Raw genomic sequence first — 24,625 nt, forward strand, 5'->3', positions numbered from 1 at the left:
AAAAAAATGTGAGTTGGACCTAAAGTGAGAAACCGAGAGCTTGCATGTTGTTTTGCAGCTTGTGATTCTAGTATAACAGAAATTTATGTTGGTAAGGCATAAAAATCGTTAGCTTTATGTGTCAAGTGAAGGTTAGTTGCAGCAATTATTTCTACGTTTTGAGTTCCTTCCTATGTCTTTGCTTGTTCGATTGTCAAAATTTTGTTTGTTTAGTTCTAAGTTCGGATGTTATATCAAGAAAACTTGGTTAAGGTATGTGATTGGATCTGAATTTGGTGTTGGAAGTTGGAACAAAATTGCAGCAACAAGATTGGAGCTGTTTGTTTTATTGCCGCAATGATCATTTGATTGGTTACTAAGGTTCCTGTTATGTGCAAGTTTCAGTTTTGTTTGTTAATTGGTGTATCCTGAGCATGTTTGCCACGGGCCTTTTCTCTTGCATCTTTGCTGCAGTTTTTCATAACTAGTTGTCCTTTTGAATGTGCTAAAAATGTTACGGTTCCTCCTTGTTTCACGGTTTGAACTTTGATGAATCTGGTTTCATCATTGTCTCATGGCCAAATAGGAGGAAAGTTGCAGGTGCATGCCTTTTGGTTTGTGTTTTAAATTCAGTATTCAACCTCATTAGAATGATTAGATTTGGCGTTTAAATTACTTGGCTTCTAACGAAGTGGATAACGCTGATTTTTCTGTGCTTGGTCAAGAAACCAAGGAAATTGCAGCAGTTTTATATCCAGTGCTGCACGCTTTCTCTACCTGAATTTTGTGCTTCAAATCCTAAAGTTTCGTGTTGCAAAGTGAGATGATTAGGTGGTTGTCTTGTTGCTTTAGTTCATATTGAATTTGAGTGTGTTTAGGAGCTGTGGAAAGCTTTGCGGATAAGAATTCCGAAAAACTTTGCTGCACTTTCCTTTTCTCTGTCGATCAAAAATCAGATTTGTCGTCTTAATCCTGCAAACAAAATTTCATGTTTTGATTTGGGTCAATAATTTCTGGTTTGGTGAACTTGTTTGTATGATGAAATGGATGTATTTGCTGCTAAAATTGCTGAAGTTTTGGAAACAAAAGGGCAGCAGCATGCGTTGGTTCTTGATTTGCAGAAGAGCTTCTACGTTGTTTGCATGAGTCTGCATGAATATGACTTCCAAAAATTGCCTCTAAACCCCCTCAAGTTTTACCTTATGCTTTTATGACCCACAAATTTGAGAAAACTAATCAATTGGGTCCCTGTGATTTTTGCAGCAATGCATTATGGCCCGAGTACATTCCATGTTCTTGAAATCGAGTCCTAAAGTATTTGCAACTTGAACTATTATTAGCCTTTCTCTTTGCCCTTGGACCCTTGAAGTTCTTAAAAGTGTTTGATTAAGCTTGAATGCTTGGTTAGTGTTTACAATTGAGTCTTTGGCAGCACTAATATTTCAATTCAATTGCTTGTTTGCCTTCATTGGTTATCATGTTTTGCTAAGGTGATGCTTAATGCATGGATTGTGAAACTTGGTGTCTAAATGAGCTTGTGTTCGCCTATCTTCTTGAATTTTCTGAAATAAATTGGCTTTGGCCTTTTTTCTTACTCTTGGACTTTCAAATTTTCTAAAATGTTTTAATTGGCTTTGAATGCTTGATTAATGCTTGCATTTGGGTCCTTGGTGGATTCCTTTATTGAAGACTATGTATTGTTTGATTTCATTTAAATTGCAATTAGGAGAGATTTGGTGACTTTGTTATATTTTACTATTTGAGGTACCGTGACCTTTTTATTGTTTTGAAGCCATTTTTCTTTCATTTGGACACCATTCCAAGGGGGCGGTATAATCTCTTTTATCTTTTTGTCTCTCCTATGTGATCCAATGTGCTAAGTGAATTGCATGTCTACTTTGCTTTCCTAGCTTTTCTTTAATTCCTTTTACTTATGTCATTTACTTTTTGTTTTCATTAAGTTATTCTTTTAATGGGGTATGTGTACACCTCTTGGCTTGTAATAGATAGGGCTTTGGCGAGCAATTTGGTTCATTTTCCCTTTCCCTCTTTTGTTTTAGTTAGTGAATGTAATAGATAGGGCTTGGAGGAGCATTCAATGAAGACCTATCGAAGACGTGTGCCTAGCTAGCAAATGTAATAGTTAAGGCTTTAATTGTCTTATGTGTCTTGCATGCTTAGTTACTACGTGTTAACTTGCTTTGTTAGGGCCTTGCATCTAGTCGAGCATGCTAAATGTTATGTGCTATGTGTTTATGAGTGTTTGGGCATATCTACTCGCTTTCCATAGCCTGAATGAATGTGATGGATGGATGTACGTTTCCACTAGTCCAACGCTAGTCGGAATTCATAGAATGGGCTAGTCTAACGCTAGACCCTTAGGGATTTCCCCTCGATAGTACATGTTTGCATGTTCATTACATATCATGCATTCTTTTTAGTTTTATCGTTTTGCATGCCCCTCGAATCCCTTTTCCCCTCATTTTTAGGTTTTTGCATTTCATATTAGTTATAGGGTCCATTTGCTTGCGAAACCCCCTTGGGTAAGGGAAACGAGCGAGTGTGGCTTCAAAATAGCCTTAGCACGCTAGTTTTTCCTTCTAATCAAAGGGAAAATTAAAATCACAAAAACTAGAGGTCATTCCCGTACCCGACCTGATGCATTCCTCTAAGTTCATGCATTTTCATATCATTTTCTCACTATTTTCCTCACTAATTATATATTTTAAATCCACATGTCATATTCACACACTTATTCACTTTCTTTACTTTTCACTTCACACGTTGCACCTATTTTACTTATATATTTACTATTTTCATTCACTTGCACACGAGCATTTATATTTCATCCATTTGCACACAAACACTTTTTCTCAAATTGCACACATGCACTTTTCTACACCTTGCACACTTACACTCTTATTTGAGTCCTCATTTGCATCATTCATGATTTTCTATGAGGTCTTTCCTTATTGGCCGTCACGACTCGTGTGAATGGGACCAAAAGCCTCATAAGAAACATTTCTTAGACTTAGGATTGCATTTCTCATTCATTAGTCAAATCCAATTTGCAATACATACTTTGGGTAGAAAATATAGGAAAATAAGGGTTAAATCACGCAACTAGCCTTGGTTAGGTCGAAGGGGTGCCTTGGATTTTTATCCTTGCCTTCCCCTTCGTCAAATGTGACTCCCGAACCTTTTTCTTTGTTTTACGTGGACTAGGAGTCGTTTAAAAAGGGTTTTCTTACTTTTTTTCTTTAAAAAATTCATTTTTGGGTGACTTGGTACACCCTAACTCTATACCAAGTGGCGACTCCATTTTTCATATAAAAAACCCTTTTTGAACTATTTTTCTTGGGTCAAATCGTCGCATTTTCAAAAGTCCCATTTAGACCCATTTTTGTTTTTATCAACAAAATTCATTTTTCCCAAATCAATAAAATTCAACAAAAAACAATTATTTTATTTTTTCCAAAAAGTGGGGCGCGACACTTATTGGATACAATTTAAAAAATTAGTATTTTCCAACAAAACACCAATTCTTTATGGGTTTCCTCCACTATAGCAAAATACTACCCATTTTGGAGGCGAACAACAAATTTGTTTGTCGCATAAAATAAAAATCAAACCCGTTTACCAGTAAAGCACCAACAAATTTATGGCTTTCCTCCATTACGATAAAAGTGTACCCATTGTGGAGGAAAAAACAGATTTGTTTATCGGCTACATTTTTTAAAAAGGGTGTTTTCCAATAACACACCTGCTCTTTATGGCTATCCTCTATTATAGCAAATTAGTACCCATTTTCGAGCCAAAAACAACTTTTAATTCGGATATAATAAAATAAACTCTTTCTCCAATACAACACCAGCTCTTTATACCCTTTACCCATTAATAATTTAGTCATCAGATAATGTCAGAGTAAAGGCCGAATATGTGAGTTTAACATGTTATACCCATTTTTTCACAAATTTTTTTATTAATTATGCAGGGTAACGGACGCTTACTAATTTATCAGATAAAAGCAAATCAAATGGCCAATGATACTATTATACCCGTTTTCCATTTATTCTTCATACAAATGCCACCAATTTACAGTTTTGCTGCATGAAGTGCCCAATTTACCATAACATACCTGCTCTTTATGGCACTCCTCCAACATATGAACAAACCACCCGCTCTTTATGGGTGATTTACTTTTACATATTTAATTGACGTTAAATGTATAATCTACCCATTTACCTTTCATAAATATAGGATACCAACGGATAACAGTTAAAACAAATTCACCCATAACAATAATACAATTAAAAATAAAATTATAGTTAAATAACAATATAATTTGAATTATAATTATATAATTGTTTTGGCAACATTATAATCACTAATATTATGGCCAACACAAAAAAATCTGCCGCTTACATACGTGCATTGCTTCTTCAGTTGTTTTACGCTGATAGCACTCGCACAATAATCACTTGAAGACATTGCCTCCCAAAATATTGTTCACCTACTGCCATTAACATATACGTTACATTAAATTACTGTTCCCCCTACATACAGTGCCAGATTAATCAAAATCTCGCCATTTATATTGGTGGCTCGGGAAGTGCAACACGAAGAAGATGATCGAACTCCGGTACGCCTTGCAGCACCACCGCCCTCATTGCTGCGTTGCATTCAGAGAGGAACATGTTAACGACTATCTTGAACCACTCCTGGCTGGACATCAACTGCGGTGACATAAATAGTGCGTTAATGTTTTGAAAGGCAGCGGATGAGACATTTGTATAAGGCGCAGTTATTGTTGTGTCAAACCTCAAGATTCAATCTCGGGTGAAACTCATTAATGTGCTCCATGAATTTCATGACGTATAGTTCGCAGTCAAATCTAAAACAAAGTAAGCAATGGGTTCGAGAAGTTGGACTGGGAAACCATATGAAGTATAAGATTAGAGTCGTAACGTGTTGATTTGGTAAGGACACCATGATGCCCTTTTAATGGGAAACTGCCATATGTTCTGTTTGTACCGTGGTCCAAAACCGAACAACAAAGCCTCGTGAATTTTGTGTAGCTACATGGAGTGAAAGCAAGAAAAAAGGATTACGATCTTATCTGCTGGCTTATAAGTAAACATATATACAGATTACATTAGTTGGGGTGAGTTAGAGAAAGGGCAAAGGCAGGACTTATGATGTCTGACAAAACTAGGCCCGTATCAGATGGCTTGAAAATGAAGAGGTACATCTTAATGTCAAACAATACTATTTGGAGATGGGTGAGTGGATGAGTGCTGACAAACTGGCCACTAATCTTGTAATTGCCTTACGGCCAGCAGTTTGTTCTTCATCAGGCAAACTGTCGTATATAAGTACTTTGTCCTCAATCATATCTACGATGCATAGGAACCAGTGCTCACAACGATGATTCATTGGGACACAAATCTGCAAGCCACAGACGCAACAAACAAAATATGTTATGATTACACCATACAGACAATCGTATGTGAAAGTATCAAGTCTGCTGTAACTTAAGAACCATCCAACAGAGAGAACAAATGACTATACCATTTGTACGCCATACCTTGCTGCAGGCATACATAGGTCCGTCAAATGATGCCTCTGTTAGGTAGTCCGTATACAATGTCTCGGCAACCACATTGGTTGACAATACCAGGTGCTATTCAGCGGAAGAAAATATCAGTTAATGAGACAAAACAGAAACAATATTTGGGTGGGTGGACATGCCTTATGTAAACTTAATGGATATGCTGTTCATGTATGCTTCAAAGCAGACTAGATAGTGATACATGCTTATTACACACACTTGAAGGCTGACTAGGTGGAACGTCGAACAGCATATGCACAACATAAGACGCACAATTGACTCTGCAAATAAATGTGTTGGGCAATGAATACTTGGGTAAGCTGGAAATTGAAGAGAACCTTCAACTTCCTGTTTAAGTACACCCAAAACATGTTCATGCATATGTTCAATAACTAGCGTCCGTATAACCTAACTTATGCAAACACAGACAAAAAAACGGCTTATGCGTATCTGGACAATTGCAGGGAGAAACCATGTTGCTGCCGTGGCAAATGGGTTGAGTCGCCGAAATTGAAAAATTAGCCAAGCAGCATAACAGTTGATGACCTGCAGCATAGCATTAGTGATATAATTCAGTTTTGTTGTAATTGGTACATATATTACTTGGACCGCATTTCAAGTTAGGAGGTACTAATAAGTATGATACCTTAGAACTTATCCAAATTCCGGGAGACAGACTCATTAGATGGCCTCGACATGCACTCTGACCCAACATGAGGAGCAGCGTTTTACTGCATGTTATAATACGAACGCGTGAATATGTGTACGTATGAAAACAACGGTACAGGAACGCAATAATAATACCTTTGCATATGCCGGTTGTGGAAGATGAAGTCAACAACCTGGGCAAATGTGTGAAGTGGTAAGTATCCGCAGTCCACTCCATTGTTGTCCTATGATTGGTGCGACAGAAGACAGCATTGGGGACAAGAACACGTAAGACAGGGGTTATTGTGAAGCATTTAGTCCACAAACAATTATACACATACACATAGTTAACACTTACTCCAGCCTTGAATATTTGGTTAAGCGATGATGCTTCTGGTTGCGAGGGTGGACTCACTCCATGAAACTTACCCTACACATTATGAAGGTGTTAGCATAATGTACGCCATCTGTCACACAGACGCGTGCGTGCACATTATAGTTATGACTTACACCGATGGGGATAAGGGATTTGGGGTATATGTCAAGTACAGTAACGTGGGCAAGCACGGACACTATATAACAGCCACCTTTTGCCGATGCCGCGTTGATGTCTGTAGCTTGCCTTTCAGCTTACAGGTTGCTGACATTTTCAAACCTTTAGATTTCTTCATTCCAACGGACCGAAGTTTTTTGGAGGTTGTGGACGACATTTGAGAGTTCTCCCTCGACGCAATGGGAACAAGGCGAATTGCATCACTTGGTGCAGCAGATAAGGGCCACAGTGCTTTCATGCACCCAGGTTTCGTACTATTGGTAACGTTCACATTACTATCATTTATCAGGGAGGTTATATCATTTGATTGGCCACTGTCGGAATTTCGAATATGTAAAGGGTTCAGCCTATGTCCAGAGTCCTGCACATCTGCATACTGAGGTTGGTATTCGTCACCAGACGACGACAGCTGAACAACGGAAGTGGTGTTTAGTTTGGCCAGATTTGCAGCACGGTTGGCACGCCCTCGGCTGCTGTCGGCACCCTTTGGTGGGAGGAGGTACGCATCACATCTGCATCGACACCTAATTGTAGTGTCGCCCTCTGCTACACAAGTCTTTTTATCCCCTCTCACCAGTACTTCCCTCACCAAATCTAACGACCGCCCCATGCTGCTCATCGTTTCCCTTACAACTATTAGGTGCGCTTTCAACTCGTTGTTGCTTTTCTCAAGAAGAGTGAGCCTACGATCAACCGACGGAGGAGGTTGAACAGGAGTTGAACATTCTTCACATTCCGCATGTGTCTTCATGGTCAGTTTTACCTGCCAGAAAATGAATTAATCCCTCGCAACACGGTGGATTAAGAAAAGAGTTGGGTAACTTTAAACCAGTACTTCGATAACTATTTACCCACCCACACAAACATAGCCTCTGCTTATCGGGTAATTCATCTGTCCGTCAAAGACGCCGACAGACTTCAACCTTGCCATACCCAAATCAATGTCAGCCTACCGCCACTGCCTAATCCATGGGATTCCAGCAACATCTTTGGACTGCAAACGATCATCTCCCAAGTCAAATTGGCCAAAGTACATTATCTACAAACATGCACGCATCAATTGTAATCATTACTTCACCAATTATTATGCTGCAATATAGTTCATGACGATGACATAAGTCGTACAACTCACCACAAGAAGCGTCACAGATCCAAACACCTCGCGCACTGCTAAGGCTTGTGCTGTCCTTATCCCGAACATGAGTTTATCAAATACAAATTTGCTCCAATCGTACTCTGCCAATTCCCCTGCCCGGGCAACAAACGACGCAAACTCTCTATAGAAACTGTCACTTTCCCCAGGGCACAGCAGGTTGTACATCAAAAGTAGAAAGAATTTAACCCTAAATTATGTGCCGCAACTTTGAAGATTCTGAAGGCTTCGATGCACTTCGCTGTACACAATACATCCTTCTATAACTGGGATGTGGAGCTCATCTTCAACTGCCGCACTAATGCCTGTGCTACGTAAATCATTGGATACGTCCCTGTTGCCTTGCGGGACTCCAAAACATGCCGCAAAATCTGATGCGGTGACTGGCACAAAGTGGCCGTGGACACTCAAACAACCACTTTCGGTGTTGAAACTGTTAATAATCCATGACAACATTTGTGGATCCAGCGTAAAAGGCATAAGTTCAAGAATGCCAGTGAAACCACAACCACATACAACTTGTCTTTGGTCCGTTGTCAGCCAATTAATCATTTTCTTCACATTCATCAAATTCGTTGGACTAGTCAATGTACATCCCTGCAAGAATCCATGGCTAACGAAGTTAGTACATGCAAAGTGGCGACGCATGGTAGCTTTCAAAACATATGCACAAGCTGCAAACACTGGGCGCTATATACCTACTTAACTCACCTGCAGTGCCCACCCTGCACTACCTTCGACCTGTGAGGAACGACAATTGCGATTGTTAGATATTCCTCCTATCGGACTACACCTCAATAAGTAGACAAGATCCGTTGACACACCAACGCCACCTTCGATAGTCCCTGCGCAATTTTCCCCCTTTGTGCACGGTAATGGAGTTGTGGATGAACTGGAGTAAAGGGACAGGAGCACCTTCCAGTCCATACTCCCATCTTGGTCGTCCCTGTGTTTTACGGTTGCACGGGCGAACAAGATCCATAAGATGCAAGCCGCAATTGGAAAAATATGCTCTAATGAACACAACGCCTCCAGATGCACAAACATTTCATCCCCTACACAGGAACCCCCCAAAACAAGAACCCTACCAAAAAATTTATCAAGTGGGTTTATGGGTTGCCTTGCTAACTTAGTGATGTGGCCTCAAACCAGTTTTGCTGCTCTAAGTGTTGGTTTCGAACCCATATATTATATATACATATATATATATAGGTGTGTGTGGCTATATATATACATATATATCTCCTAATTTTGTCATCGGGTGTGCACAATTCAAAATGTTGTTCTTCACTACCTATCTGGACCAATAAAAAAATAACAATGTATTGGTGGCCCACGACTGGGCCTGTGCTACCAACAAACAAAAAAGTAGTTGCCGCTTACTTTCGACCATTTTCAACTTTACCATGTCCGCTTCTCACCAGACAAAAAATTATGTACCTAAGAAGGCACAGTTAAATAGTTCTACCTACACAATTAATGCATGTCTTTATTGTGCTTAAGCCGGACAACTGTGGTGGCTGTGAATTTCCCTCATTTATGGTGTTCACCATTGATTATTTTAGCAGCATTTACTACAACTATTTACACTGATTATGGTAAGCATATGCACATGGGCGAAAACTGAAAATATACAAGCAAGTATTCTAAAAAGTTGAAATACTTACATGCTTACTGAGGCTTCCAAGATAGCAATGAACGGTGCACAACCAGACGACCTCTGCAACCACAATTCCGCTATTGTGTGTCCGGTTTCAGGGATGAAGTCAAGCACGGTGTAAATGGACTGCACAATCCTTACGTCTATGCTTCTTTTTCAACAAACTGGTCCCCTACCACGTGTTTTTGGCAAGGACGGTGTGGGACCGTGCCATCTGTCATCGCTTTTCCCGTCATTTGCATAGCTTCATTTCATTTTCCCACCATTTACTGCCAAGGTTTCGCTCGTATTTCTACTCCGAGTCTTTCCTTTGTACCAATTATTTTGTGACCTCACTTCTCGCCGATGGCGTCTGAAGTAAGCTTTAACTTTGGCATGGCATTATTGAACTCCGGCTTGCACCATGGACCCGAATACCGGATGACACAATGTAACTACATTTATTTTATATTTAGTTTTAGATTACATATGCATGTCATTCTTTTTAGTGGTTGAATCTTATATTCGTGAACTATCTGCATACGAAAATAACATTTCATACTATACTAATTTTGTTATACCAAATCTATTATTCTTATTATTGTATTAATTGTTACGCTACTTCTCTCATTTTGTTAGGTCTACATTAATACAAGTTTAATTCTTATTATGTCTAGTGTACCAGAAAATACATATTACCCTATTGACGTTGATACGTCCAAAAGGTAATCAAATGGATGCTAAAATTTTAGAATGAACAAGTTGCTTTGTATAACGGTTGTAAAGGTTCCTTTTGACTTTATAAATTAGGTGTCTTCAGTTTGCAAAAATAATTTCCTGCATATCTTTGTAGTGGAAACGGTGTTTAAACTTGCTATAGGTTACTTTCCTGTTTTCCATTCTATCCTAAAGGGTAATTTGGCATTCAACACAATTTTATTCTTATTTTATCCGACTAATAAATTAGCTCATGAAAAAAATAGGAACATGGATAATTTATGGAGGAAAGTCATAAATAACTGGTGTTTTATTGAAAAACGGTTTTATCTTTATTTTATTCCGATAAATAAATTTGTTTATGGGAAAATGGGTACTCTTTTCTTATAATGGAGGAAAGCTATAAAGAGTTAGTGTTTTATTGAAAAACGGGCTTATTTTCTTTTTATCTGATAAATAAATTTGTTTATGGGAAAATGGGTGTTAAAGAGGTGGTATTTGATAGGAAAATGATACTTTAGGATACCAATGCATAACAGTTAAAACACAATCATAGATTTGATCATGCAGAAATAATGAAGATTCGATTCCGTTTGGATTACATATTTTTCGGTGTATTTTTCAAAAACAGCACTGCAGTCCTTAGAACGTGAACTATAAGTACTCTACGTATCTGCTATTCCTTTCCCTTTTAGACCATTCTTTTTGACTTATGTGCTTTCTGCTAAAAGATTTTCATTACATTTTTTTAAATGCAAAAATAAAATAGTTACTTATGTATAAATCGAAGAAATACTATTTTAATTATTGCCACTTTGCTCATACATTGGACGACTGGTAAGACAACCGTGAAGACCTGCTCTTTCTTTGAATGATAACTTTTCCCATAAATGGCCTGCTCTTTATAGCTTTCTTTTATTATATGTCAAAGTAACTGCTTTTAACGACCATTTTACATCTATTTATTTAGTACTTTAAACAATGATATTCAGATGTTTCTTTCCCTTTTACACAATCTATTTTGACTTCTGGATTTTTGTGCTCTGGAAAATTATTTTCCCTTCCCTTTTTTAACTGTAAAAGAAACAATTTATTTCCCTATAAATTCCAAATATACTAATACATTCACATACGATCAAGTATGTATACAAGTATATTAACAGTACTTAGGAAGTAAGGTACTCAGTTTTAATCATTAATAAAACATTTTACTGTTATTTCAAATAACACTAAAATATGGGTTTGGTATAAGTTTTTTATGCATAGTAGATTATTTTTGCCGTAAATTAGCATGTTTTTGTCATTAATCAAATTTACTATGTTATTAGTATAAATCACTATTTTTGTATACAAAAAAATACTATTAATTCAGATATACCTACTCCCTCAAAAGTATATTTGGGATATAAAATAGTAATTTATCTCTTTAAAAAGTATATTTCATATTACTTTCAATTTACCTTTTGGAATGCAAAAGTTACTAATTTATTACGTTAACTTACTATTTTAGATGACAAACTTACCTCCTTATTTTTACCCATAATCCTATTTAAGTGGATAGGTCCAACGGGTAATCAAATGGTCGCTAAAATTTTTATAACCTATTATATCATGTCTAAAACTGTTTTTTTACCATAACGATAGTTACTCCACCATTTTCCCAGATGCTTAAGCTAAACACTTGGGTACTAAATTTATATATGTATATAAATATATAATGAAGGCTTCAATCCCTTTGTGTTCTGAGTTGCCGCGGAACTACTACGTTTACCTCTACTCCACTTTTCCTTCTTCCAAATTATTATCCCCCACACGTGTGACATTTACATTTAGTATTTGTTAAAATTTCGGTACCTTCTTTACACACATTTTTTTGTCGAAGGCATTTGCAGCATTTTTCCATTGCTAATGGGTGCATTTGCAAGCATAAATGCCAGTGGTTCTATAGAGCAATTACCCTTCCCTGGCCCAACCTACAACATAGGAAAACGGAAGTCGGAACGTGTGCTTTTTTGCTTGCATCCGCACACAGTGCATCCATGTTTGCTCTTCACGCGTTCTGCCACAACTTAACGTCTCCGTTTGGACTACAGTCAACTCCAACACATGTTGCTCTCTGCAGGCCTTCCTACCATAGGCACGGTCAAAGCGTTCCTACCATAAAGGTATCCCGAATTCTAGAGCTTTGAAATCATCATTAAAGCAATAGCCAACTACTTTCGTGAGATTTCGATGGCAAAGGTTTCGAAGCACTTCACATTCTGTTTCAAAACTCCTAAGTGAAATGTTGTCAAAAAAAAAGAAAAAGTAACTCCCAAGTGAAATCTCCAGTTGTAAATTGAACACTTTAACAGCCACAAGCATCCCATCTTTCAGAATCAATCTATAGACCGATCCACAACTCCCTGTTTCGAGCACATGGCTTTCCCCATAACTTTCAGTTGCTTGTAAAAGGTCAAAATATGAAATCCTTTGAGCAGTCCTGATGTTAAATTCCTCTCCAGTCCTATGAACCTTACCTTTCTTTCGACACCATAAAATATCATTGTGAAGGACATAGCTAATAATGCTGCTGTAATACCCAATGTAAGGAATATAACATGAGCTATTTTCTTCGTACTTGACTTGTGATCTATTGACGTGCTGCAAGGAGGGACAAGATATCTTGGAACACCACACAGCCCCCCATTAAACATGAAGGGTTCATTAGTATTGTGTTCAACTGCCACAACTAATTTCCTTCTGCTTTCTGTAAGCGATGAGATTATCATTAAGTTAAGGTACAATATCTTGATTTGATATTTTGGGTTTGCATCTGCTTGATAACCTATAGTACTGCATGTGTTTTCCAATTATATTTTATCATTTAACCTACTCTAGGTTGGGGGTAAGGCCCTGGGGGAAGTTATAGACATATTTCCATACTTTGTATCCAGAGTACTTCATTTAATTTCCTCTGTGCCTTACATTCACCTAACCCACCATATATATATACACATATTAATAATTATTATTTTTTCTTACATTTATATACTTTTTCTATTTAATCTTACCTACCATCCCTTATATATATATTTACTTTTTCTATTTAAACTTATATTTTCAAAAATAAAACACCTAAAATATATCTTAATAAATGCCCTATGGGCACTTGTTAGATAGACCGTTTATAATTATCATTTCTATCTTTGTTTTTAAAAATTTAATTACAATTATCAGAAAAACAAATAAAGCTTTCTTTCTTAATGAAAATTTTTAATGATCACTCTATATGCAAACTTTGCAGTTATATTGATGATAAAGACGTTATAATATTTTTAAATCAATAGCGTATGCTAGGCGGAGAAGTAAAATTAACCCTTGTTCATAATAGGCTTCTCTGATACGAAATGAGCCACTTCAAACAGGTTCATTGTTCCAACCCATAATACGATTAACCCAACATGAGTTACATGAGCTCTTAATAGTTTATAGGATAAATTGATAAGTCAGGCATTTCCGACCCAAAAAGCGAAACTGGTGATTTCTTGGTCACGACTAGTTAAAGTTAAAGTTCCATTAAAGAGTGTTTCCACATGGTAAAACCTCCTCAGGAAATATAAGGAGTGTCCTTAAAACACATGTTAGAAAAACTCAATTATAAAAGGTCAAGATAAGATAGAAAGTCAGAAAAAAGAGGTCCCACCTTTAAATTGAATGCATTAGCTTTGAGCGAAGAATTTGGAGTCGTTCAAGGTCCCACCTTTGAGCGAAGACTTGAAGGACTTTGAGTCGTTCAAGCCTCATACTCTACCAAACTAAATCACTCGTTCTAAAAACAGATGAAGGTCAATTCTTTGTTAAATCCCACCAAGGAAAGGTACCATTTTTTTTTCCAAACCAAATAGGTTCAAAAAAATAAAAACAAAACTAAAAGAAGCTAGAATCCTAATATGCAAAAAGAAAAAAAAAAGATAGAGATGTACAAATACATGCTTGAAGTTTTCTTCTAGCTCTCACAATGAGAATGCCATACATCTTATCATAGTTGTTAAACCCTGTCCTTTTTTATGGTTGAGCCGCTCGGCCTGTTAAACTGAATATTGAGCTGGGCTAAGTCCCTAATTTGACTGGGTAAGGAGCCAACTTTGCCAAAGTTAGTGCAACCCGAGAAACCCAGACGAGTTCTTAATCACCCAGTGGGTTTTTGTTTTATAGGACAAAAGTTTTGAAACTTGGATCTGCTCCTTATCGTACAATAGATGTAAACATTCGGCTAAACTTTCACTAATGACCAAATGTACCGTAAAACATATTTTTCTACATTTTTTTATTATACAATTAATTCATCTTTCAAATAAAAGTGTTATTATTATGTAAAAATAATTCATAATTGAAGAAATACATTTTTAGACAAAATATTAACAAAAAATTAATTATATTTCCTTAAAAGCTTGTTGTTTTTATTAATAAAGTAATTTTCTTTTATCTTTGAATACATGATCTATGTTTGTAATGTCTGATATAAGGAAATTGAGTCCTTTATTAATGTTCATATATTTATAACATATCTTTCTAAATGTAATAATTATTATTTAAAAGCACTTTATTTATAAATTATATGTATATTAAGAAAATTAATATATCTTATGTATTTATAAATAGTATTTTAGTGGCCGACTGCTTCAACTACCACACTATTGGTTAAACTAGTGACCCATCCACACGGTTCTTTGCCGGGTCGGTTTTAACACCGTGCATCATATATACATGATGAGTACCGAAAAGTTTTGCATGAATAAACAGGCCCTCAAAATTTGTGTGGTGCTTTGCTTCTCTATTTTGTTGAGTGTAGAGTATCTCACTTTCAACCTTAAATACTTAAATGAGAACCGTGCCTCTCAGGCCAACCATGAGGTGATGGCGCAAGGATGACTATCCTGCTATATCCTTCTAAATTCTAACGGGGACACTCGTAGAATAAATGGGGCATCTTTTCAGCCACCCATTAGCAATTAATGCTTAGATAAAGTGACTTAAAAACTTGAACAACAACGTTATTGAACGAATATTCGTTAGTAAGTTGACAAATTCAACGATGTACGATGTATTTTTTTCCACTCTTGATTAATGCTCCTGTTAACCACTAGTCTTTGGGCTGGTGGCTATCATCAAGCCATTAAGACTTTGGTGGGACACCATGAAACTTTGCTTCCCACCAATTGCCACTTTATGTGGTTCTTCAAAAAATTCAATCCAGATAGATGTGTAGTGCACTCGTTTGGTCCGATGGTGGTTCAGTTCTCGTCGGTCCCTTCAATAATCTAATTGGATCCCCTTCTTAGGATAGGTTATAGTAGGAGTAGGAGTAAGTGTAGAGTAAACTGTTACCGATTGTGGAAAAAAAGATTAATGCTCCTGTTTTACGAGCAGCCTGATTAGCAATTCATTACCACTGCGACTCCCGAATCTCAACTAATACATGGCTAGCATGAAAAAAATGCACTAATTTTTCCACCTTGGATTTCTGTTCCTAAGTCTTCTCTTAGCCTGTTTAGGCATCAGCACCAGGGACATTGCCACTGATCAGTCTGCCCTCCTTGCTTTAAGATCTCAGATCACTTCAGAGCCTTATCAAATGTTAGTAAACAACTGGTCTGTTTCGTCCTCAGTTTGTCAATGGATAGGAGTTACTTGTAGCTCTCGTCACCACAGGGTGATTGCCCTCAATATCTCAAACATGGGCCTTACTGGCACTATTCACCCCCAGGTGTGAAATCTCTCATTTCTTATTTCCATGGATTTGAGCAGAAACAATTTTCATGGAGAATTACCCGAAGGACTATCTCACTTGGGCAGATTGAAAGTCCTAAACTTGACCATCAACAATCTCAGTGGAAAGGTTCCCTCTTGGTTAAGTTCCTTCCAAAATCTCCAATACCTGTCGCATGCAAACAATTCATTCACAGGTGTTATCCCTCCTGCTATCTGTAACGTATCGACTTTGAAGTCATTGTCGTTGTCATTCAATTCTCTGTCTGGAAAACTTCCAATAGAGATTGGGAATCTGCAAAGCTTGAAGAAATTAAGCATTGAATATAATTATCTTTCAGGTTCAGTGCCATCCAAGATTTTCAATATCTCGTCATTGGAAATTATTTCATTTCTGAGTAATAGTCTGTCTGGTAGCCTTCCGGCTGACATGTGCTCCCCTCCTCGAAGAATCAAGTGGCTTAACCTATCGGATAATAAGTTAGGTGGTCAAATACCATCAACGTGGTTCCACTGTTCACAGCTTCAAATGCTATCCTTGTCTATCAATCAGTTTATTGGAACCATACCAAATGAAATTGGAAACTTGACAGCGCTGGAGGAGCTATATCTTGGCGTTAACAATTTTAGAGGTATGGACCGTACAATTCCCATTACTCTTTATAAAATGAACTGTATCTAAGTATCTAGAGGGGCCGAACTAAGTGCTTGAAGATCCTATTGTCTACATAATATGCTACAATTCGAAGTGAAAATTTTTTTTTTCAATTACATACTCTACCTATGGTATAATAAATTCACTCACAAGCGGATTAGAAATGTAAACCAGCGATTAATTTAGAGGTGTTTTATTTGGGTATCAGGCCGACAATTTGAGATATAAAGGACGAATAATTTAATAGAAAAAAATAAGAACTAGTACAAATAATGAATCACACACTAAAATTAATGTGGTTCGTATAAGGAATCACACAAGTATATGCAGCAAAAAATTTAATTTTTTTTATTATTTTGGTAGATTGTTGTTTGATTAATTTATGTAACACAGAGTTAGTCACAAACAATTTGTTTTGTGTTTATTTGTCTTGCTAGAATAAGTTATGAGGATATATATAGACAAATAGGTTATTCAAATCCTTATGAAAATTGAAACCAGTTTCCAATAAGAGTCAACTTCCTTATTCTAATATATTGGAATACTTAAACTTATTTTCACTATGAGTTTCTCAAGTTTAAACTACAAGTTATAAAAACTTATCTTTAAGTCTCTACTTGAATTTGTTTTAAAGTAAATCTTATATACATTAACAGTATCGCGGTTGGATGCATGACACATAAGCAAAATTTGGATTTTAAATTTAAATTTAGATGAATTGTCATGCATCCAATGACGATGGTATATACACTGTCATTGTATAAAAGATTAATCCTTTATTTTAAAATAGTTAAAGAAATTCTTAATGTGTGTACCCATTAGATTCTCATATACATTGACAATAAATATAAGTTATAATTCTTAATAAATAAAATTTAGATAAATTAAATACTCTTAAATTCTCATTGATTCAACTAATCAATGAACTTACACTTATAGATCAAGATTGACATCTAGGAGTGCGTCATGACTAGCCAAGTGATGATAATAGTCAAATAGATGATTTTATCTATTAGTTTTAGATTATGTGTCTACTCCATTTAAACTAATATGATTTTCTCATACCAAAATTTAACTCTCCGTTAATCAATTTGTATGCCATCCATCCATTTTCTACATCAGATTGTTTGGATATTTTTATGTTGTCTTAAGATTTGTAAACTATGCTCTGGCAGCAACAATACCAGAACAATTCTGTAATCTGCATAGACTGAAACAGCTCTGGATAAATGAAGCTAGCTTAACCGGATCTATACCAGCTCAACTCTTCAACATATCAACTCTACTACTTCTTGTACTGAATGACAATATTCTTTCCGGCAATCTTCCATTAAGCAACCGCCAAAGATTACCAAACTTGGAAGTTCTGTCCGCTCGTGGCAACGAGCTGCATGGAGTAATACCGGCCTCCATCTCAAATGCCTCTAATCTATATTACTTAAATCTTGCTAGAAACAAATTTAGTGGTCCGATTCCTGACTCCCTTGGAGATCTAAGATTGCTTGAACATTTGAATCTGGGACAGAATTATTTTACTTGTGAACCTTCCATATTGGAATTGAGCTTCATCAGTTCCTTGACCAAGTGCAAATATCTTGAATTCTTAGGCATGAATGACAACTCTTTCAATGGCTCCATACCTAAATCTATTGGGAATCTATCTCATTCCATAGAGAAAATTTTTGCTTATGAATCTGAACTCAAGGGAAGCATTCCAGATTGCTTTGGAAATTTGAGCAATTTATTACTTTTGAGTCTGGACGGAAATCACTTGACTGGATCAGTCCCATCCACGTTCAAAAGTTTGCAAAAGCTTCAAGCATTAAGTCTAGAAAATAACCTACTGAGTGGTCCTCTGCCACATCATTTTTGTGACATGAGTAGCTTGTACATAGTAGCAATCGGTCAAAATCAGATTTCAGGGTCTATTCCTTCGTGCCTTGGTAATGTTACTTCTTTGGGGTATCTCCTTATTGACCAAAACTTATTGAACTCTAGCATACCTGCTAACTTGTGGAATCTTAGTGATCTCCTGGAACTAGATTTGTCCTCAAATTCTTTGAGTGGTTCACTTCCTGAAGAAATGCAAAACTTGAAGGCAGCAACAAGGTTAAATTTGTCAGAAAATGACATTTCAGGGAACATTCCAAGCTCAATTGGAGGTCTTCAGAATTTACTTAACCTTTCTTTTGCACAAAATAAAATTGAAGGATCAATTCCCAACTCAGTTGGTAACATGCTAAGCTTGCAATGCTTGGACCTATCCCATAATGATCTATCCGGTGTGATCCCAAAGTCCATGGAAGCACTTTCTTATCTCAGCTACATCAACCTTTCTTTTAACAAATTGAACGGTGAAATTCCATCTGGTGGTCCCTTCAAGAACTTCACAAGTCAATCATTCATGTCTAATGCTGCACTCTGTGGTGCACCAAGGTTTCTTGTCCCTCTTTGTAGCCCTCCACCTCTTCACAGATCAACTAAAAAGAAAGTACTGCAAGTGATATATCTAGTGTCAGGTATAGCTGTAGCAATTATTGCTTTCATTGTGGCAATTATATCCATAAGATATCGAAGGAAGAATAACGTTCCAACAGCAGTAAGTTGGACGCCTCTGGGAAAAGCAGAAAGGTTCTCATATTATGAACTTTTACGAGCAACAGATGGCTACAATGAGAGTAATTTACTTGGCACAGGGAGTTTTGGGTCAGTCTATAGAGGTACCCAAATAGATGGGACTCAGGTGGCAGTGAAAGTTTTCAAATTGCAATTAGAAGGAACACACGATAGTTTTGTTTCAGAATGTGAGGTACTACGCAATCTTCGCCACCGAAATCTCACCAAAGTGATTGGGAGTTGTACTAACCATGGCTTCAAAGCCTTGGTGTATGAGCATATGCCTAACGGGAGTCTTGAGAAATGGTTGTACTCTCACAATCATTATTTAAATTTAATAGAAAGAATGAGCATAATGATAGATGTTGCTAATGGATTGGAGTATCTCCACCATGGTTATACGACACCAGTGGTTCACTGTGATATCAAGCCTAGTAACATCTTGCTCGATGAAGGTATGGTTGCTCATGTCAGTGACTTTGGTCTTTCAAAACTTTTGAGTCAAGAAGACTGTAATTTGCACACCAAGACCCTTGCAACTCTAGGTTATATTGCACCAGGTTAAGATTCTCTTTCCTCTCAACTATTATTTTTATTTCTTTTACGTGTTCTTCTATCAATTTCATTGATACTGCCATTTTTGTCAGAATATGGAGCTGAAGGTTTGGTATCAACAAGAAGTGATGTTTATAGTTTTGGAATTGTTTTGATGGAAACTTTTTCAAGAATGAAGCCTAGTGATCAAATATTTGTTGGCGATCTAAGCCTAAAGAGTTGGATAGAAAATTCACTTCACACTAGGACAACACAGACTATAGATGCCAGCCTACTCTCGCCAGAAGATGAGTATCTTCCAGAGAAGTTGGAGAGCATTTATCTGATCCTGGAATTGGCTTTGAGCTGCTGCAACGAACGTCCAAGAGATAGGACCAGCATGAATGATGTTGTAGTGTCACTTGAGAAGATCAAGTATCAATTAGTCAGTGTCTGCGGTGACCAAATGTGATATATATTTTTTTCATTATTTTGTTTTTGTGTTGATAATATACATAATTGCTAGTAAAATTTGTGAATATTTTCTCTTGATATTTGCTAAATATTGTGTTATTGGGTAAATTCTACTAATATTTAGCGATTGATGTTAATTGTAGAAGGATGTAGTGAAAAAATAGTTAAAGGGGCAATTTTCCAGCATGCTATCAACTAATTTGGTTGTGGTACGATCAGGACCTGCTTTCAAATTCAGAAAGCTTGGGAATTTTCTGCGGGGATTTCTGGACAGCATTTGGTTAAAGATTTGGAAGTTATCTTTATTAGTTATGGGAATTAATTAGGAAACAGAGACATTATCTTTTGTAATTTCCTTTTCTCTTTAAGAATTTATTATTCGTAGCTAAAAAGTAGGCAAAGAATAGGAGATAGTTGCGGCTGGTTTTCCCAAGTGGTTAGTCGATTTTGGATGGCAATTGACGAGTTGTGGGCAAGAAACAAACGGCTTGTCCCTTTGTCTTTTTCTATTCCTTCGTTTTTCTTCTATTGTCCAATATTTATGCAACTTTTATTAATGGAATTGCCTGAGTTATTCTCAATGGAGAGTAACTAATTTCTTCTTTTCTAATCAAGAGATAACGAAGGATTTGATTTAGTTACAACTGTGAGATCTAATTGTTTTATATATATATATATATATATTTATTTATTTATTTATTTATTCGTTAGCATTCGTATGTTTTTTGATTTCTCATAGTTGTTTTGTTGTTTGAATAACAAGTACGGCCGATATTTAATTCAACTAAACAAACTATTACCAATAAGATAGTTAACTTCGTAATTGTTTAATTATCTTAAATTAGTGGCAACTTGCGTGATTGATTTCATATTTGGGAAACATATGATCTAATTTAAATAAACCATTGTAGTGTATTTATTGATTAGAACAGGGTTTTTTTAGTTTATAATGCAATCAAGAAATTAAATTCTACGAATGTACCTAGGGTTATTTCGAGGTTAGGAAAGTAGTTAACGGGTGCACCTTAACTATCGAGATCATAAGGAAACATTAGTTGTTATTGCGTGTTTGACAATTATAACCTGTTTATTAACGAATAGATGAAATAATTATTGCATCGATGAGCAGTTGTATGAACCACTTTCGGAATTATAACCTTGGTTAGAGCTTGTTTATTTTTTATTTGAATTTAATTTGCCCTTAGTTTAATTATTCTTATTCATGTTGATTATTTATTTTAGTTTTAATTTTTCAGAACCCCCAGTTAGTTTTTTATTTGAAAAGAGATAAATTTTTCCCTTAATCCTTATGGAGATGACTCTACTTACCATTATACTCGAATAAATATTTTTGTGAGTAGAAATTTGTTATTACATAGGTTCAATACCTGTCAATTTTTGGAGCTGTTGTCGAGAATTGACATTAGTTTATTTGTTTATTTTTGAGTTTATTCTATTTTATTTTCTTTTCATTTCTGGTATTTTTGCTAGTTTATGCTTTGTTCTTTTCGTACAGGTAATTTGATTTTCGATCTTGAGATTGAGAAGACTGCGCGTAGGTTTGGAAAAAAAAATCAGAATACGAAAGGGAGAACAATCATCTAATATATCTCTATGGCTTAATTTGGTTGTGGGTGTGACGCCTCCACTTCTCCCAAGGGCCTAATCTCGCCGGGGGACATTTAAAGTACTCCAAAACATTAATACTTAAAATTAGCTAACCTTCAAGCTTAAATACAACCCAAAAGAATATGCACTACAGTCATTGCTATAATACAACTTGAAGTCTCCAAAAGAAAACAACTTAGTACTATTCGTGAGCACTCTCGGCTTTGAACCCTGTTAAGGAAAACAAAGGAGTGGAATGAGCTAAACAGCCTAGTGATGTTCCAAAACACACAAACAGTTCTAATAAATCAAGTAAATTAAACATAATGCATTCAAGATTTCACATTGGCACATTAAAATGAGACATTTATCATTTTACAGAAATAAACATACATTAAAAGGATACGGTGTTCACGTGGAACTATTTCGGTCAACTACACCTTATAACTCCAATAATTCCCCCGGTTTGTCTGGCCATCGCTTTATTCCTCCAGTGGTAATACTTGAGTATACCGATACGATGGCCCAGGATTCCAACCTACCCGACCAAACCCAATCCTGGCTCGAGCAGGTTAGCAACCAAGGGCAAGGCTCAGTTCAGCTGAGAGCTTACAACATGCGAAAATAATCAATTAAATCGGTAAACGGTAGAAATTTGTTATTTTAGTAGGTCGAGTGTGATAAAGTACGCACTTACCTTAACACGGTGAAAAATTACATAGGAGCAATTATAGATAACACTTAACACATAAACACACAAGAAATATGAAGTAAACATGTAGCAACTATTCAAGTCACACACACACAGGGAACAATCGCCAATTCAAAATAAGTGAGTAAATAAGTTCTTTAGTATTTCGCTCTGAGGTTTCCTTCAATCCTCTTGAGCGCTTGAAGAAATAGTGAGCAATTATCACTCACATATACTCACAATCACTTAACATACCAGGAAGGAAATGTATTTGCTTAAACTTAGAACAATGTCTCAAAAGAGCTTCACTCTATTGAAATTCAAGATTTAAAAGTGAGAATTTAAAGTCACAAGGGAAAACTCGTATCCTCCATGAAATCGGGTATGTTCTTAAAAGTTCGTTTCTTAAGAAATCAGAAAATTTCAGCTTTACGCGACAAACTTGGTAAAATCAGATCTTGAGTTTCATATGTCCAAAAATAGAAAACTTTATACTGTCGGAAACTAGGGTCGAAGTACTAAAAGTTCCTAGAAGATACTTTTCTAAGATTCTAAACGGAAAGCATTCATTTTTCAGCTCAAAGTTGCTGATTCAAGAAAGCAAGACAAAAACAGTCTTGGTTTTACAGTAATCTCTGGAAATTTGGTAAAATTCACAGAAAGTAAATCAGCCTTTGAAATTCGTAACACAATATGAGTTCTGAACAAGGTTTCAAACACAACAAACAGAACTAACTTCGGAGTTTTGAGCAACAAGATATAACAGCTTAAAGTCGGTTAATTTTCACTACTTAAATAGTGAATTTCCAGATTTGAAGAGCAATCTTTGGGGTATCATTTGGATATCGAAAATGGTCTTGAAATTACACTAAATTTGGTACACTTAAACTTCCATATGTGGACTACCTCTCTATAAAAATTTAAGTAAAAAATCGCACGGAAAGGTAGTTAACAAAATGACCAAAGTTCATGAAATATTTCAAAGCTAATCTGTCATCCTACTTCTCTTTCTTTTTCAAACGTTTTATCCAACGAAATCAGCCCCAATTCGCTCCACTTTTGCAACCACAATTCCAGAACCATTTAATAATAAATTTATGGTTAAATGACACGAAAATGTTTGAAATATAACATCCCAAAATAGATTTGACCATTCGGTCAGCAAGGAAGCGAAATCTTCCAATTTCTAGCTTTGTCGCATTTTCGAAATCAAACCATATCTAGTTAACTCCAAATTGAGATGGCTTATGGCGTTGGAAACTAGGTTCAAAACGCTACAATTCATCAGAAGGTATCATTTTGAAAATCTTTTCACAAGTAGAACAAAATCAAGCCACAAGATGCAGCTTCTCAGTTTCATTCGAACACATAGGCAAAGCAGGACAGTCCACTTTGCTGACTCGCTACAGTTTGGTCAAAATGAACTAGTAGGGAATTTTTATACTGTTAAAAAGTTATGAATGTCTAGTTTTTAATGCCACTAATTGTGACGCCCCGAAAAAAATGAGTTTGAGAACCCGGAAATTTTCTAATTTTCTAGGGTTTATTTTATTTAATCGCCCGCTTTTTCTACATTTTCTTTATTAGAAAAAATTCCCCAGATAATGTTTATGAGCAAAGATAGTTTTAAAATGATTTTTCTAGTATCGGTTAGTGTTTGAGAAATTAAAAGCGTATTTTGAATGTGGGACCCACTAGGGCGAAAAGTTCGGAAAAATTCGACCAATTAGGTTAAGTTCCGGATACTGGGTGAAATTTATCGGGTGTTAAGAGATAAGTAGAGGAGGTGAAGTGATTGATGTGAGAGGGAAAAAGAAGGATAGAAATGCATTTAATGAAGTGACACGTGTCACTTTGTGAGTGGTTGAAGCCTAAGACAACTATTCACCCTTTTGACTTTTTGCCATTTAGTTAAATATCTCACAAAAATCACAAAAATTCACTCTTTTCTTCTCCTCCATGGCTGGTTCTCTCTTGAGCAAAGAAGAAAGAAACT

General features: G+C 36.2%; 1 protein-coding gene across 1 annotated transcript; it reads left to right on the forward strand.

The window, feature by feature from the left end:
• The first annotated feature begins 9,949 nt into the window (after positions 1–9,949).
• Positions 9,950–20,328, forward strand: LOC113782312 (receptor kinase-like protein Xa21). Its single transcript, XM_027328201.1, has 5 exons — positions 9,950–10,034; positions 15,838–16,049; positions 16,290–16,683; positions 17,882–19,882; positions 19,970–20,328. Exons 1-5 carry the CDS (start codon positions 9,950–9,952, stop codon positions 20,326–20,328), a joined length of 3,051 nt encoding a protein of 1,016 aa, XP_027184002.1.
• Positions 20,329–24,625: the final 4,297 nt, after the last annotated feature.

This window comes from Coffea eugenioides, chromosome 9 (assembly GCF_003713205.1).
Source record: "Coffea eugenioides isolate CCC68of chromosome 9, Ceug_1.0, whole genome shotgun sequence".
In the NCBI taxonomy this organism is placed as follows: domain Eukaryota; kingdom Viridiplantae; phylum Streptophyta; class Magnoliopsida; order Gentianales; family Rubiaceae; genus Coffea; species Coffea eugenioides.

Coding starts and splice junctions, on each gene's coding strand:
- LOC113782312 (XM_027328201.1), top strand. CDS start 9,950: ATGGCGTCTGAAGTAAGCTTTAACTTTGGCATGGCATTATTGAACTCC. Junction 10,035..15,837: donor CGAATACCGGATGACACAAT/GTAACTACATTT, acceptor TAGCCTGTTTAG/GCATCAGCACCAGGGACATT. Junction 16,684..17,881: donor TGGCGTTAACAATTTTAGAG/GTATGGACCGTA, acceptor ATGCTCTGGCAG/CAACAATACCAGAACAATTC.